This window comes from Mercenaria mercenaria, chromosome 5 (assembly GCF_021730395.1).
Source record: "Mercenaria mercenaria strain notata chromosome 5, MADL_Memer_1, whole genome shotgun sequence".
NCBI lineage: Eukaryota > Metazoa > Mollusca > Bivalvia > Venerida > Veneridae > Mercenaria > Mercenaria mercenaria.
In genome coordinates, this window is record NC_069365.1 from 10,885,884 (window position 1) to 10,904,685 (window position 18,802).

The following is an 18,802-nucleotide window of genomic DNA, read 5'->3' on the forward strand; positions in this document are numbered from 1 at the left end:
ACTCGCCTGAAATTCAGAATACAGAAATGTCGGATCTCTTTAAGCGCTGCTACGGAGGGTTCTAAGATGAGATATCTTGATAGAATTCTCGTCAATGGGTTCTTTTTCGACAGTGTTACGATAAAGTGGGTCTTGATTTGGTTTTGGAACGACATCTGCCTTTTGTGCAGGCCCATTTATGACTGTAATATCTGGAATATTGTGTATAAATAGACCAAACGTCTGGTTTGTTGGCAATGTACTTTATGTAATATATTTGGTATTATGTATTGTAAACCATTACACGTATGCTGATTTTCCATACTTCTGAATGTAGACTTACATACTATAAAGAATTACACGAATTGAATGGCTGTAAAACTGTGTAAATACAAACTAGATCTGATGTATATTGAATATTACTTGAGAAAATAACAAAACTTACTTTGATCTGAGGTCTTTGGAGACCCATTTGCAGCTGAATTTCTTGTATCCCTATGGTACAACAGTTCAAAAGATATATACACGTAATAGTGAAAAACAAATTTGACAGATTTAATTCAATGGTGCGCCTATTATTATATCAAATTATCGGGAAAGTTAACTTAACACAATAAAAAATAGAATTAAAGGTAGCACAGTGCAAATATTGAACGTGTCAAAAACAAATATGTGCGGTATATCGTATTCTTGAATGATACAAAAATGATCTGAAAATCGTTCTCATGATAAAACATTACCTTTTCAATTTTCTCCTGACAATGATTCCTATGACCACTCCAACAATCACCAACACTAACACTACTATAATCGCATCAAGTCCTGTAGAAGATCCGTTCTCAGATCCTCCTTCTGTTGCTAATAAAATAATTTGTTTGTAATGAGAAATACAAAAGGTTAAATAAAATATGTTATTTCGAACAATATTTCATTCTAATCACACCGATGTTTTGCACAGCGTGTTTTCTACCAAACAAAGCCTAAACAAGAGACGAGATATATTTTTTGAACGGACCTGGTAAAACTAACAGGAACTACTAAGCAAATAGTTGTTTAGTGAAGAGATGTTAAGATATATATATATCAAATTTGATTTTGCTCTTTTCTTTTCTGAAGCAGCAGACATGAAGTAAAAATAGCTACTCTTTACTGATATTAACAGTAATATTTTTTATTACCTCTGACATTACAAAGAATGCCTTTGTAATCAGGTATGCATCCATGGGGACAAGTTCCAGTCGTTCTGTTACAATGTTCATTTCCAGCACAGCTGCCACATTTTGTTACACAATTTTCACCGTACATCCCTTCTTCACATTCTATTTGCAATGTATCAGTAATCATACAGAGATCTTATGAAAGCACAAAGCACTATCTTTTCGCAAAGTGTAAAAACTTCTCTACCTCTAAAAACCCAGGAATATAATAATAGTGCTTTACAAACGTAGTTTTAACACATGTATTATAATAACAATATTTCTTGGTGTAAGACGTTGAATGGTCTCGCCGAGACTTTTAAACTTGATGAACCCCTTTGTTTTCAATTTTTGAATTCGACCACGTAAACTACACTTGAATAAAATAGCTGAAAAAAATATCTATCTTATTTCAAAAAGAAACACATATTAGTGCGAGTAGACTTTTACTGACCATGATTTCGATTACAAATCTGGTAAAATGTTGTTTTCGAAATTTTTGATGCTGAAAAGAAAATCAACAAGAAACTACAGCAATTTCTAAAGCCGATTAATTCCTTCAGATACCGCTTTGATACAGGGAAAGTAAAATCTTGTGACCAAGACAGTTGATCTTTACGGTTGACAATGATCTTGAACTTGTACTTCGCTGTACTTCGGACCTCGGGCTAAAATTTTGACTTTTGACCGGCAAATCATTCTATAAGTGTGTAATACGAGTCTCTAGTCAAAAATTGTAAAATAGTTTATATCAAAACAGCTCACTTTGAATACATAATGGCAATTTGTATCCAGGCTTGCATCCAAAAACACATTTGCCGGTTTCCTTGTTACACACAGAATCATTCTTGCATTGTCCACATGTAGAGTTGCAGTCTTCTCCAAAATTCCCATCATTGCATTCTGTAAGAATGCATATTTTCAGTGAAAGTATTATCACCCTTACAAAATCAAATTAATATAGAAATAGTAAGGGCTCCTTACTACTTTCAGACTGAGTTAAATCTGTGATGTTTGAAAATAAATAATTCGGTTTGAATAGCATGTAAAAGGCAGTTTGATATAATTTCGATAAAAACAAGAGGCCTTGATATCTCACGCGAGTGTAACAGCGTTCTTGAAAACTTTTGAACGTGTTTATCATGAAAAGGGCGCTATATAAATTTGGTGTTATTTGATAAAGTGTAGTGTAGTGTAGTGTGGTGTGGTGTGGTGTGATATTGATTATTGTATTGTATTGTATTGTATTGTATTGTATTGTATTGTAGTGTAGTGTAGTGTAGTGCAGTAGTGTAGTGCTGTGTAGTGTAGTATAGTGCAGTGCAGTATAGTGTAATGTAGGTGTAAGTTTATTCTAGTATAATCTAGTCTAGTCAAGTCTAGTCTAGTATACTAAAACATAATATATCGTATGAAAAATGTGGTACGATGTCATGGATGTGTCTGTCTGTCTGTGACTTTCACAAGATAATACACGTTTATATATGATAGATAATTTGAACATGCCTCTTTACATGTTATACCCTACCCCTAGGTATTCTATAAGGACCATGGTCATGAACGGGAAAATATACTAACAAATTTCATTTGCGCATTTCATACTTAAAACGAGCAGTTCGGTAAATGTGTACTATGGATATTGAATAAGTGGTAATTTATCTTCCATTGTGTATCGGTCACATTTCTTCAATATTTTTTATCTTAGAGAAACAACGCGTAGTTGATAGTTTTTTTCAACGTTACACAAAAAACTTGGTCGAACTTGCCAAGTGAAGTTCCGGTCCAGATTACAAAACCATTCTGACTGTCTGATGTGAAAATGTATGTCGGTCGTCGTTTAACTACACGTGTACACTAAAATGTGTATATGCAGCATAAATGTAAAATATGAATTAAACAAGTACAAAAGTTGCTGCAAGATGCAGCAAAAGGAAACTCCGCGCCTAACAAAGCAGTGTATGTAGTACTGATAGAACAGGGGATGATATAACGATACTTGTGTCTTTGTTGCAGACCCTAGACAAACAGACATTCTGATGGGGTTTCATGAATGTTAGAGAAAAAACATTGTCTTTATAGTGTGAGCAGGATTTTTATAGTTGTATTTAGTGACCTAAATATTGACTAATCATAACCCATATACGAAATTGACTTCTATTTTTTTTGTATATGGAATCAGAAAGGTCTAATACGTATCAGTTGTTCCAGATGGAATGAAATGTATTGTATACACAAGGCTGTGCTTAAATTCAGACTTACGTAGTTGTTCATCCGGAGTGACTGAGTTTCAAACTTCTCTCAGATGTTATCAAGACCATTATTCTGATAAATGTCTAATCAGGAATGTGGGCTCTATATAATACTTTTAAGTTAAAAAATTAGGAAAGACTAAGATGTATAATGAATGAAACACAACAAACATCATTTTATCCCTTCTAGGGGCGTGAAACTCATAGTTTGAAAGCCTAAGGACTAAAAAAATTATAACACAAGTGTTATATGTTGACGATTACGTTGTTGTATTTACTTATATGGTATTGTTATTGTTGTTGTTTTCTTCACCTCCTCCTTTGGAGAACAGCTTCTGGATATGCAGCAATGAATATTGACTAAACATTTCGCTACTATAAACATCTTTACCACTTTATACAGTCATATACTGATCAACTAGTATTTTTGGAAAGACAAACGGTCAATGTTGTGCAGTCAACCTCTCAAGAAAGAGAAAGTTCTGATATTGCTTAAGAACCTACATTGAGATAATAGAGCAAGGATACTTTAAAATGCAGGTCACCTTGGTTCAAAGGCCAGTTTTGTGCCTTATTGTTAGGTGACATTTGTAAAAGGTTTGACTATAATTACGCATATCAAACATCAAACACATAAATGCTTAACTTAAAAAAATAATCAAAGAAGATCTATAAAACTAAAATTCTAAAATGTTTTTCTCTGTTAAAACACACTTACGCTACAATGACGTCACGTTAACGTGCGGTAATGTTAGTGTTCTTGTTGCGACCAAGAAAGAACGCTTTTATATTTTATCTACTGTTTTAGATTAAGGGCATATTAGAATCGAAATAATTTATAGCAAGATGTGGTGACCAGCTGTGGGTACAAAAATTCACATGTTAAAAATAAATGTTCATGGAAAAGAATGAAAGAAGTTTAATGAAATTCTACCAATCGGTTGGTTCGTTATGTACAAATCTGTAGATTTTTAAACAATTAAAGGGCAATAACTCTAAGGAAAATTGACCAATTGAAAAAAAACATAACCGGCATCATCGAAGTATGTTGGTTCATATTTATTTCAAGTTTCATGAAATTCTACCAGCTTGTTACTGAGAAATGGCTGCAGATGTAGATTTTTCATTAAATCAAGGGCAATAACTCGAAGGGAAATTGACCAATCCGACAAAAGATTTGACGGGCATCATCACAGTATGCTGGTGCATGTTTATGTCAAGTTTTATGAAATTCTACCTGATAGTTACTGAGAAATGGCTGCGGACGGACGGACGCACGGACTGACGGACGGACAACGCCATTTCAATACCCCCCTCCCGATTTCATCGGCGGGGGATAACTATGAGGTTAAACATTCTAGTTGATAATAACACACAGTATAAGTTCGATCGCGTGTTTTGAGCCGTGACTTATTTATGCAGGACAGTTGATTCGCCGAAAAAGGGTAGGAACATAATTTATGTAATACATAGTAAAGCGGTACAAGTTATCGATGAACGTAATCGAATGCATGGGCCGAAGGATATGTCGATGGCTTAACAAACTTGCTTTCCGAGGTTCGAGCCTTGGTAAATTCATACTTTTTATTTTTTTTAATCTTTGTTTCAATAAACATTGCACGAGAAAGTTGTGCAGTTCATTGAATCGATTAGTTAATTATGTGCTAGCTAGTCAAAAATACTTGCCTGTTAGTCTTAGTTACCTTGTAATGGCTTCAACACGTTACAAATATAGTGATGATTAAAAATATAGAAACAATGAAAAAAATAAGTCAAACATTATTATTAAAATATATAAAATGGTTTTCAAAAAGAGTCTTCAAAGATTCTTGACTAAAATAAAGTAAAAGTAATGTATACTAGTGAAAAACTACGACAGTAATATGGGCTTGAACTCGCACCTCACGGTTTGTAATCATTGTAAACGCTCTACCAACTGCGCCAGCGATATAATCAAGTTCATTGAAAACAAAACATAGTATATCACTCTGATGGGAATTGATTGAAACTTAATACAATTGTTCACTGTCATGATCTGACATTCGGTGCACATGTTCCATAACTCTACTTTGCATTTTTACAAAATTATGCCCCTTTTTAGCTTAGCAGTGTTTTTGGTTAAGTTTTTGTATATAAGCTGGTATCTTAGTACCCACTTATGGGAATGGATTGAAACTTCACACAATCGTACATTGTCATGAGCTGATATGCATTGTACAGGTTCCGTAACCTTGTTTTGCAATGTTACAAAAGTATGCTCCTTTTTTGACTTTAATATTCAGGCTGTCGAATAGTCGAGCATTGCTGTCCTCCGACAGCTCTGGTTAACTTTATTTGGCCACAGAATGATTCAAGATTTCAGTACAGCATCTTATATTCAAAATTTCCCTACAGCATCTATCTGCAGCTAGTCACTGATGGATTCGCAGTTTCCTCATGCTTTTTAATTTTATGTAAGTAACCTTTTTAAGTGATGCCAACATATAAGGATTTTAATAGTTTTATGTCGGTGACATAGTCATCTTACTAAATATTAGGTTTTAGAATAAGTAAATGTGTCTCTTATATTTCTGTATAGAAAGGCATGCGTATTTTTTAAAATATTGCAATATTGTAATGTTTTATTATGCGATACTTATGAAGAGACATAAATAAACTATTTGACTTGACTATCAACTTACTCTGTAGAGATTTTTCAGCCAGGTATGGACCGAATACCGATTTAACCCAATTGAAAAAGTGTATTATTCCGTCACGGCTCAAAACACGCGATGGAATATACATTACTAACATTCAATTGTTGTTAAATAGCGCATAAGTTTAATAACGGTCCATCCGCCCCAGCATAGAAATATACTATATTATCGCCTACGGCCAGAGTAGTAGATTTTATACCAGTAAATCAATACAAAAACACACAGGTTTCCTTGATCTTATTTCTTCCTGTTAATTTTCATTTTCTACTATAATAATTATATTTAACGAAGATCCAAGACTAACATAAATAATAGATCAGTTTTTCAAATAAATAATTCAGATACTTCATTGCTTAATTACCTCCCTTTATCCCTTTTTTTATTAGAACTATATAACTTTCTATAAGTAGTGCATGTTTTTTAAAAACCTGCGCCAGTCCTACCTTTTAACCTTAAATTGTCACTGAAAAAAGCATGAAAATCCTGAATGAACATTGACGCTAGCTGTCAAAATAGTCTATTTTATGTAAAATTCTATGTAAAATACATGTGGTTTTGCGTGCTAAAGTGCGGCGCGTGGCCGTTAACTGTTACCTACTGTAATCATGGGTCGCATACACACAATATAATTTGAAAAGCCGCGGAGCAGGGCTTTAAGAAAAAACTAAGTATGTACCCCAATTATGACGAGTCTACGTCGATTGTATTGTTTAAGTAAACGTCACTTCCGTGGTTCCATATAACGTTACTTATGTATTTGTTAGACCGAATAATTGCAAAATATGTAATCTAAAAATTGTGTATGTGACTTGATAAAGGCCATGGGCCGAAGCGTTGTCGCAATTAGTGATAATAAAAGTTATAATAAATAATTGCCAACGATGTCTATAAACTAATGTATTTATATACTGTACCAATACTGTAAAGATAAGACAATACAAAAGTTTAAAAAATAGCATAAATTAACTTTAAAAAGCAGTAATCCGGAATTTTGTTAGAATAAAAGCTCTATACCTCCTATCATAGATAATTAATGTGGCAAAAAACAATATCAACAATATAATAAATCAATATTTTAAATAAAATAGAAAGTAAAATTATTACACACGAAAAAGGAAACCTTCTTTCTGGCGCATTCATCAAACTGAAAACGAAAGGAATTTCCAAAGTGATGTCCGACACAAATTGCTTTCTTTTCTGCACTTTGATTTCTTTCCTGCTTCTTTATTCTTGTGAAACTTATTTTTCTCGTTTGCGTTGTTAAATCTGATTCGATTTATATTGGCCAGAGCAGACATTTAAATAAAAATTTGAAATTTTGCAAATCGAAAGGAAAAAATCTTCATTTACGACATACACTGACCACTGCACTCAAATAAAGCCATCACAAATACAGTACAGATGTTTACCAGTGAATAACTTCAAATTCAAAATCATAACAAAGATGAATTTCATTCATCATTTTGAGTTTATTGTAAAACTGTGAATATTTTACATTCTGATTTTGTTTGTTTACATTTCGCCAAACATGTGCACACTGCTGTGAACTCTAGACCGGATGTTCATTAGAGAAGTTCACGCAGCTTTTTTCTGTAACGTTGACAAAAGCATAAAACATGTGGAGTATCTCTGCAATATGAAATATTGAGACAATGTGACTGGTACACTGTGGAAGAGAAATTACCGCTCAATGTTCAATATGCTGGGTACCCATTCACCGAACTGCACGTTTTAGGTAAGAAAAGTACGATTGAAATAGGTTAGTGCACTTTCCCGTTCATAACCATGAATCTTATAGAATAACTAGGGGTAGGGTACAACATGTACAGAGGCATTTTCTTTCTGGTCTGGTGCCAGTGGCACAAACATCCGAAAGAGGATTTAATCTTATAAAGTATGGTAATAAGGTCATACAAAAGAAGGATGAATTTGAAAATGAAAAGATTAACAGTGTCATATAATGAAAGACTTCTTGATTAAAGTCTGTTCGACCTATTACGTTCACCTCTTTTCTGAGTTATCAGTGTCGGTAAAGTCGTCCAAAAAGCATATTTATATACCATACATCAATATATCAAGACATTTTTTTCATTTGTTTTTTTTTTCAGTAAAGTGTATTTTAAAGATATAATCTTGCATTTTTCTTTTCCCCAATAGACCGTAATGCTATATGATGTTACGTCGACTTTCAAAAATTGCGGCGCGCGCAGTAAACTAATTAAAATGCCCGAGTTAATATTTGACAAGATTGTGTTTGTTTGTGAATTTACATTATCGTATCAAGTTAATACTTGGGGGAATTTATGTTCAGGCCATCTCAACATAAAAAAATAAAAAGAAACGAACACAAAAAGAAAACCAAGGAGATTTCTAAAAAGAAAAAATGTGCGTGTGAACGTCTCGCTATTTCAATAACACATGGGCATTCTCTTTATATTATTTTCTTCTGTCATTTAAAGAAAACTAACCACTTCAGTTGATGTACCCTAAGCAGATATTACCCCTCGACGAGTCGCGACTGGAAGTATTTTTATGGATTTAATGAATAAAAGCGGAAACTAAACTTTGCAGTCCGTCAGGATATTCCTATTCAATCACGTCACATTAATCTAAACGGAAAGGGCAATGAAAAAATTGTTTTTAGCATAAAAAAGATTAGATGTCTACTACTCAAAATATTTGTGCCGGTGAGACTAAGAAATATGTCAATAAATAAAAAAGGCATTCGTGACCGTTTACAAGATGCTGATCTACTATAAATAGAAATACTGAGTTTTCCTAAATAACCTTATTAATATTTCTGTATTTTAAGTTATATTAATTAGATCCAAATCTAATAAAGAAACATCGGTTCAAAAACATACAGAAAAATGATAACTTAAACACATTTTCTTTAAGACTACAGATATTGCATGTAAAATCCTGTAGTCACCACTGTGGATAAAAAATTAGAACGAGCCACGGTCATCAATTTAACGTTTTTTTTATTATTATTAAAATAATATTTAATAGCAACATTGGTTAATCGTATCCGATTCGATCCGAAACTTGTACATGTTTAGGGTATATGAGCTTGTAAGAGTACGAGGTGTTGAGGGATATATTAAACATTCTTTAGTTGGTAATTATTTTTTTCAATTTAACGTCCTTTTTGAAGCTTAACACATAAGCAAAATATTAATATTTCCGAAAGAAAAATATAATAAAGAGCTAGTCACCGTCTTACAGAAACGAAATTCATTCACGCTTAGAATAGTATATTTTCATTTGGTTTCCTTACAGAATAATTCAACATTACATTCTATGATAAAACCAGAATCGTTTCTGTTGACATGAAATCATGACGGCAACATGTAAGTTTATGTTAATGAACCGATGGAGCACAATAAATAGAAGATACATGCAGTTTTCCCGCCAATACAAGAAACGGACAGCATATTACGTATAACATATATGAATGCACGACAAGGAGCCTATATGATTATCTGACATATATTTTATATGAGCAAGGAAATATGTCCCTTTTAATCATCTTCAGTCCAATTTAGGCCCCAACGTGCATATTTTGTTTCACTTTCCTTTATTTTTGGTTTAGTTTCGGCGTATATACGAAAACCTTCATTATATTTCTTTCAGGTTCAAGTATGGTATGCATAGTTATGTTAAATCTCTCTCTCTCTCTCTCTCTCTCTCTCTCTCTCTCAAAGTACATTACACTAAAGCAATATATACACATCCTACGTTTCTATAATTTTTGGACTATTTTCATTTGACAATAGACGTTGCATCAAATTCTTATCTAAATGCTCTCTCAAATTGGCTTTTCTGTTATTTCTAAGAAAAAAATCTCTTTTTTAACCAAAAGTGCGGGGGACGACGGGGAAGGGAGGGTGCAAATCACATGCTGTACTCTAACTCTCGTAGGAGGAGGGGTTCCGGTTCCGCTGCTTCTACGCCTACTCCTTCTCTTTAATCATTTTGAACATTCTATTATGTTTCATTCGCTCGCGAGCCTCGGGTAATCAAGGTCTATCATAATCCATTGGAGCCTAACACAGCATATATGGTATACCGGATTTATATCATCAAGCTACTTTAATAATAACCATATTATATATTTCAAAATTTATTGCATTATACTAATGTAGAGATAGTTAATACAAGCCAGGTGCCAATTATGACACGTGTGAGCATCAGGCGAAAAGAGAATTATCAATCGGTCTCCGTGAACTTTATCAAGAAGACTTTGTGACAGATATAATTAATCTGTGCAGAAAACAGAAGTCGCGTAACACTTGCGACGATTACTCACGTACCCTGTGAAATTTAAAAGCATACTCCATATGATATATTTAATTCACTTTTCAACTAACGGCTGTACTATTAACGTCAACCTTTAAAATAATGTTTTCTGGAATTATGTGTCAACTTTTTGTGACAAAACGCAATTATTCAAGATTTATAGACATTCAAACTGAACATGTTTTCGAAACAAATGTGGGCGCATTGCAACAGTTTAAAATCATTTGTGTGGCGGAGACAGAGCAGGTCTGTGTCTTTTGTGATTTTAGTTTAATAAATGGTATAAATAGTGATATCAAGCTCGTTACTCATTGTAAACTGACAAAAGCAATCGGTACTAGCTCAGCAATGTCTCAGTGAGTGAAAATTTAGACAAACGTAAGCCTTGGATTTAGTACCTTTATCTATAGACATTTTAGTAGTTTTAATAGCCACGGTACCAGTAAAGCAACGTGCATTGTGTCTGTTTAGGCTGATCACTACCGAATACAGTGTAAGCCTCCGAGGTCTAGTCTCAAGTAGACCCAATTAAAATATAGTGCATTTTCCCCCTTATTTTGTTTTCATTGGACATTGATTGATACCACTGATGATGATGGTTACAAGTAATATAGGTTGTGTAGATGACAGAAGTTCACTTTCGGTAGGTTTAATAGGCAATTATGAAATAGGAAGTTGTGCAAGGATACGATACCACTGTCAACAAGCCGTATCCGGTGTAAAAGTTGCTGTATTTTGGATGGTAATTATTCAGCTGGTTATAGTTTTCTTATATAAAAGTTAACACCCTATTTTCTCTTGATTTTTTGTTGCACAACATTCAGTTTTTGAAAGATGGTAAACCATCAAGGTCTGATATATTAGAAAATAGATTTGCAGATTGAAGTGTGGTTTATATAGAATTATATACGGGCTGCATTTAGTGGTGTTCAGCCTTTAAGGATTTATTATTTATGATGTTTAAAGAGTACAGCGGAGATGACATTATGCATTTCTAATGCATACACTGATGTAAAATACGCGTGTATTGATTATATACATCGCCAATTCATAGTTGGTACTATTTTACAAGTAAATTTTGAAATAAAAACTTGAAAAAAGAACATATTTTTGGATTTTCACGTAATGACATGCCGGTCAGTAACATGTATTTACTGAATAACATGGGCTTGTTAGTTAATAATCATTACTATTTGCATGAGGTTTGAATGCATCCAATCTATAAATAGTTTATTACATGAGATCTGAAATAGAATTTCTAGTTTTGTTAAATGCGGAACACTGCTTGTTTATTTGTTGCTTCAGGGTTTAGCGGCGTTTCTTGATAGTATTTCAGTTATATAACGGCGAGCCTAACTTGTAGTACTACCCCTGTTCTACGCAAAAAACCGTCAACTTCTCACCATGAATCAGAGCTGGAGGAAGAATGGTTTTAGAAACATTGTCTTCTTTCAAATAGTCACAGAGTATGTAAGTGTCGTCCGGAGACTTGAAATCGAACTCACAGCCTCATTATGTATAGTTTTCCCTAATAATCTAAGTGAGTGGCCTTTGTCCGAACTATGGACTGGCTATTTATGTAAAGATTCGTATAGTTTAATTAGTCTAAACATCTAATATTTCCATTTTTACTCACTTATTGGATTAATATGCCGGTTCCTACCAGTGAGTCAGCAAAGACACTTATTGATTTCCTTATTGATTAAGCTATGCTTTCATTTCGGTGCTCCCATTACTGCAAAACGTAAATGTTCAATAAATAATCTGCTGTTGTCAGAATATAAACATTACTTTTTAGTACGAGCTCGATATCACTGATTAGACACTATTTATTAAACTAAAATCACAAAAGACATGGAACTGCTCTGTCTCGCCACGCAAATAATTTTGAACTGTGCAATGCCGCCACACTTTTTTCGACCATGTCATATTTGGATATCTATAACTCGTTGAATATTGCGCTTTGACGGTTAAAAGTTGTACAATATTCAGAGCAAACATTATTTTAAAGGTTGACGTTAATACTACAGGCGTAAGTTGAAAAGTGAATTAAATATAACGCGATAAACTTTCGTTTTCGCATTTTTTCAATAAAATGACACTTTTAACTCGTCATAACACTAACTAAATATACATTACTTTTAAACGGGAAACACAGGACATGTTCTTTGTTCATGCTTCTTTTTATAGAAATAGAGATCTTTAATATTTTTTGCACCAACCGATTCTTGGATCGAAAATACTTACCCCAATATAGATGCCGGTGTAATGAAGTATTTCCGGCACAAATATCGGAGAACTGTTTAGTCCGCCACGAACTGTTTTGCTCGCAACCGGTTAACGGGTGTGTTCTAGCGTGACATGCGTTAAGATTTCTATCTAGGTAATGATTCCCTTTCGCGCCTCGTATAAATCTGCACATGGCCATAACATTCTTTCGTCAAGTGTCCCATACGTCTCAAATTTCTTTCGGAGAAAAGAATTTAAATTCTCTTACATACACAACGGGACGCGATATATTGAAAACTGGTCATTGTGAAGGAAATTAGATATGTGGCGGACTGTAAATATTTCAGTAATGACGTTAAAATACAGGTTATCTTTGAACCATGCGTTTGGAAATAATGTTAAATTGAACAAATCGTCGTTTCAAGTGCATGGTGCGACTGGTGCCTGAATTCCATTGATGTTTGAAAGAGCTTGTTTCAATGTATTCATCGAGGATTGGATAGAGTTGCTAAAGACATGGAAGAACTTTGAAGTGATTACAACTTTGATAGGTTAAAAGTGAGTCCATTTACATTTTTGTTAAATAACCAGTCACTGTTGTTGTTGTTGTTGTTGTTTTTAAATAGATCTACAAAATTACAGTTCACTCATGCATTCGCATGTAGTTTGAGTTGCTCCCTATAAAATTCACGTGAAATGTCCTATAATACTTCAAATTTAGATAGCAAAGTTCAATGGCGACAAGAAATTACAATGGCAGACTGTCGTTGAAAATATAAATTTGCCGTTTATTTGGACATATGGCAAAGCAGAAAAAATCGTTTAATTTCTCGAGGGTGACTTTGTTTTTAATTTATCAAACCATGTTTACTTTGCCGACAAGTGTCGTAGTTTTGTTATGACACCGAAGTTGGGGTAAACCTTTTGAATGGAACAGACTTTAGTGGGCTGGTATTCACAGGCAAAATGTCATATTGACATCACAGATAGAAAGTGGAGGCGGATGACTTTCTGCCTGTGAATATCTAATATAAATCGCTGGACCATAGTTTGTACTACTGACTTTTTTCCGGACTATTAAAGTCTAAACATAAAGAAAAAATATGAAAATTTACTTCTGACATCATGTAATAAAACACATATTGAATGTCCTGCCAGTAAATAGTCAATACTACTGCGCGTTGTACTTCGGACCTCGGGCTAAAATTTTGACTTTTGACCGACAAACCATTCAATAAGTGTGTAATATGGGCCTCTAGTCAAAAACTGTAAAATACTTTATATCAAAACAACTCACTTTGAATACATAATGGCAATTTGTATCCAGGCTTGCATCCAAAAACACATCTGCCGGTTTCTTTGTTACACACAGAATCATTCTTGCATTGTCCACAAGCAGAGTTGCAGTCTTCTCCAAAGTTCCCATCATTGCATTCTGTAAGAATGCATATTTTCAATGAAAATATTATCACCCTTACAAAATCAACAAGAAATATTAAGTTTTAATATAGAAATAGTAAGGGCTCCTTACTACTTTCAGACTAAGTTAAATCTGAGATGTCTGAAAATAATATATTTTAGTTTGAATAGCATGTAAAAGGCAGTTTGATAAAATTTCGATAAAAACAAGAGGGCTATGACTGTCACAGCCCATGATTTCTCACCTGAGTGTAACAGCTTTCTTGAACGATTTCGAACCTGTTTATCATGAAAAGGGCGCTATATAAAGTTGGTATCATATGATATAGTGCAGTGTGGTGTGGTGTGGTGTGGTGTGGTGTAGTGCGGTGCGGTGCGGTGCGGTGCAGTGTAGTATAGTGTAATGTAGTATAGTGTTGTGTAAGTGTAAGTCTATTTTAGTATAATCTAGTCTAGTCAAGTCCCAGTCTAGTATACTACAATATAATATAATATAATATGAAAAATGTGGTTCGATGGCATGGATCTGTCTGCCTGTCTGTGACTGTAACAAGATAATACATGTTTATATATTTGAACAAGTATTGATCAGACGTGTGTTCACTTACATTTGATTTGTTGTTCACACTTAATGTATTATTTGAACCTTTCTTTATAAATTTTTGCACTACTTTGAATATCAGAGAGTTTCTTCTACTGTGAAATCTTTATCAAATAATGATGCGTTTGTTCTTATGGGGTAATAATGGCGTTTGGCTATGATAAATAGCTTATGTCTTTGATCTCGGGAACGATTGCAATTAAAAAAGAAATGCTCAGCATCTTCAATCAATAGCCACACTGAGATGAATCTCTCAAATGATTTTTAGAAACATCACAATTGAAACAATTACACTTGTTTCTAAGCCTAGCGTGATACACGGGCAATAATCTTAGATCCAGATTAGTAAAAATCTGGAACTTGCGGGTTTTGAATGTTTCTTTGATATTTGTTTTAAAAGCGTTTAAAAGGCATGATTCTCGAATAGTACTTTCTTAGCCATTCCATGAAGAAATAGCAAATGGTATAAATGATTTTGAAAATATTTCTGTTTGTTCTTGCAACTGTAATATAATATAATAAAAACAAGTTTCCCAGGAGTTAAGAAGAAACGGACAAACGGACCAACGGACGGACATGCTTGATTCCTTGATAGCCCAATAAACTTTGTATCTGGGAGTACAATGAAAAGTGGGTGTGAAAGTAGGTATGTTTGGGAGTATAAGGTTTAAATTAGATATTTTCAGGTAGTCAAGCATGTGAAAACCCTGCCTTATACCGCACACGTTTATCATTAAGCCCCTATGTATGCTCTATTCGGTGAGGTTTGCAAATGCGCAAACACCATAAAAATGATTAAATCCTATAAAATATGGTAATAAGGTCATACAAAAGAAGGACAAAAGGCGAACCTGAAGAACGAAGCAACCCATTAAACACTCAACACGAAATTGTGTACACATACACACAGAAACCTAAGAAGAATGGAATAATGAAACAAACGCGGATGTAATAGCACAAGCATTCAACACGACAAAACGCAGAAAGGCAAATCCACAACTGACAATTTCAACCTGGTTTTTCTGTCAATCCTTTATAAATTGTTCGGTTTATATGTACATTTCAACCGATTCGGACAATAGATATCTAGTTGTTGAGGTTTCCATCTGAAGTTACTAGTAGTAAGCATGTATACAATATCCTTATATACAATACATCAAATTATTTGGGGATTTTGTTTTCGAAATTTGTAAAAATAATATTAGATTTTTACCAATTCTTTTCTTGTAAATGATAAACCTTTGGTCACACAAAAGAAGTATAAATTACGTTTCCAAAATCCAAAAGTAGTTTACGTATTACTTATATAAGATTCTTGCAAAAAAAAATTGAACTCGTCAAAACTTGTGAATCAAAATGACGGTTTGATTGAACTATAATTACCGAAAAACTTCAAAAAGAGAAATACTGAAAGTTATGTAAGATAATGTTTGTAAAGCTTTATCATTTTACAAAGTAACTGTGCTTATTATCTATTATGTGACAAATATGTAATTTGATTCTGTTTCTTTTGTGACTCAAAAGGAAACTCACATTTAAGGACATCATGATAAAAATACACATAACAAAAATTTTGACTAGAATCTAGACACAGCTAAATTATTTAAAACATGTTGAATATTATTCAGATAAAAAGAAATTAATTGTATCCCATTGTCTGAAATTAACTGATGAATGCTGAAGAGTTTGTGTTTGCATAGCTGTTAGATTTTTCTAAAGCTTTCCGATAGTAATTAAAACGAAGAATTTTATTATTATAAAGGAAACAGACCTGTTTTGCACACCGTTCCGTGGTAACCAGAGGCACAGCCATGTAAACACAATCCGTTCTCGTGACTGCAAATCTCATCATTTAAGCAATGTCCACAAGTTTCATTACATCCGTCACCATAAAACCCACTAGCACATGCTGTAATGTTCAGCGCAAGCAACGGAATTTCAGTATTCCTCTAAATCAAATATTGAAAACTGGTAGAGATTTTCCGATGGTACTATGTCGTTTACTGAATATCTTCATAAGCAAATCAAAATTTTCATATTTGAAAATATTTTAAGATAATATTATTTTTAAAGAATACGTTAATAGCATGTCTGCCCCTTACGTATATTGCACATTGAGGTTAGCCATCCTGGATTACATCCTCTAGTACATTCACCATTCGTGTTGTTACAGGTGTCACCATCTTTACAGCTTCCACATGGTTTAGAACAGTCCATGCCATACCATCCGTGTTCACATACTGGGAAATATATATAGGAAGCTAGGAGAGAGACTGTATTCAACTTATGAGAATTTAGATTTCTCCTAATGTTACATGATCGGCCCTGGTCATCAATTTTACAACTTTATATCAGACATGAATAAGTGTAAATGCAGCATGTCCGCAAACATACATCATGTCCGATACGAAACCTTTGTCAAATTAAGTGGTTTTATGTTAATCTAGCATGATTTGATGAGTTTTCTATTTTTAATGGCAAGAAACTTACGGAATTTGTAGAACACGCGAGATGTAAAGTATGTTGAATACCTTTCACAAATACTTTCAGCTAAAATAATGTTCAATTACCATTTGAGTCATTCGTAATAGCAGATATTTTCTCAACCCTAGCTTGTACTGACGGGAATGATAAAGTTTGTTATAGAGATTCACAATTTAACAAACAACTGTTTTAAGTTGGGATCTTATTATGTCTTTTAGATAATCCGTTTCAATTACGTCGGTGGATAATTTGAATGAATAAAATGCATTAATATCATTATGCTAATATGACTGAATAGATCCTTTGTTCCATTTCATATTATGTCAATATGATTGAATAGATTCTTTGTTCCATTTCATATTATCTCAATATGATTGAATAGATGCATTGTCACATTTGATATTATGTCAATATGATTGAATAGATGCATTGTCACATTTGATATTATGTCAATATAATTGAATAGATGCTTTGTTACAATGGATATTATGTCAATATAATTGAATAGATGCATTGTCATATTTGATATTATGTCAATATGGTTGAATAGATGCTTTGTTACATTTCATATTATGTCTATATGATTGAAGAAATAAATGTTTTGTTACATTTATTACCCCACACACCGCCTCGGTAGCCTAGTGGTAGAGCGTCCGCTTCGAGCGGGAGGTCGTGGGTTCGATACCCGGCCGCGTCATACCAAAGACGTTTAAAAATGGTACTAGCAGCTTCCTCGCTTGGCGCTCAGCATTAAGAGGATAGTGCTAAGACTGGTCAGCCCGGTTTCAGTATAATGTGACTGGGTGGGGTATCATGCCACGTGTCTACGGCGTGATATTACAGTGAGGCAGCACTATAAAGTTGGGCATAGTGCTCACTGCTATAAGTAGACACCGTCGTTTATATGACTGAAAAATTGTTGAAAAAGACATTAAACCAGAACACACACACACTTACATTTATTGCACATTGAAGTTAACCATCCTGGACTACATCCACTAGTACATTCACCATTCGTATTGTTACAAGTTTCACCATGTTTACAGCTTCCACATTGTGTAGAACATTTAGCGCCGTACCATCCTGGATCACATGCTAGAAGATATATGCATTACCCCTTAGCAATGTATGATGTACATGCATTATGATTACATTGTGCAGTTTCTTTATATTATTAACTTTTCTTACTAAATATAGCGCGACGCATGTCCAAGTTTGCAAACAGCTGTCTTACCGCAGTTCGGTCACTCTGACTACTGTTTGATCAAACTAATTCGTAACAGTGTTTAGTGAGTTGCGGCTTTATGCTTGCAATACCCACGCATAAACTATTTTCAGTTATAAAGGTCTCAGTTGGTGGTATTAGGATATCTTTGAAATTTACAAATATGTTTAATAATGCTATTTCATGTGAAAAAGGTATTTTCCCGTTATGAATTTCGGACAAAATCACATTTCGAAAAAAAAACTATTTTTAGAAATTTTACATTTTACATCAAAGTGTTGCGTTTATGCTAAAAATATCCTAATCACTCAATGCTCGAAGTCAAAATAAATCATTTTCTCAGATATCGATGTCAAAATGGTTAAAATTTACAATAAACGATATAAAATACCCTATCAAAATCGTTTTTACGTAAGATTAAA

At 33.7% G+C, this 18,802-nt stretch overlaps 1 protein-coding gene across 4 annotated transcripts in view; it reads right to left on the minus strand.

Moving 5' to 3' along the window:
- Positions 1–11: 11 nt before the first annotated feature.
- Positions 12–18,802, minus strand: part of LOC123556443 (multiple epidermal growth factor-like domains protein 10) — a 30,662-nt gene continuing 11,871 nt past the window's right edge. For 3 of the 4 annotated variants that reach the window (XM_053542664.1, XM_053542662.1, XM_045347179.2), the window contains 9 exons: positions 18,113–18,250; positions 16,774–16,911; positions 16,443–16,580; positions 13,949–14,086; positions 1,941–2,078; positions 1,158–1,298; positions 720–837; positions 425–474; positions 12–191 (listed from right to left, as the gene is read on the minus strand). In XM_053542664.1, coding sequence (XP_053398639.1) covers positions 40–191; positions 425–474; positions 720–837; positions 1,158–1,298; positions 1,941–2,078; positions 13,949–14,086; positions 16,443–16,580; positions 16,774–16,911; positions 18,113–18,250 — 1,151 coding nt within the window. In that variant the 3' untranslated portion in view covers positions 12–39. The remainder of the gene's footprint in view (positions 192–424; positions 475–719; positions 838–1,157; positions 1,299–1,940; positions 2,079–13,948; positions 14,087–16,442; positions 16,581–16,773; positions 16,912–18,112; positions 18,251–18,802) is intronic. The other variant, XM_053542663.1, reaches the window with a different exon arrangement.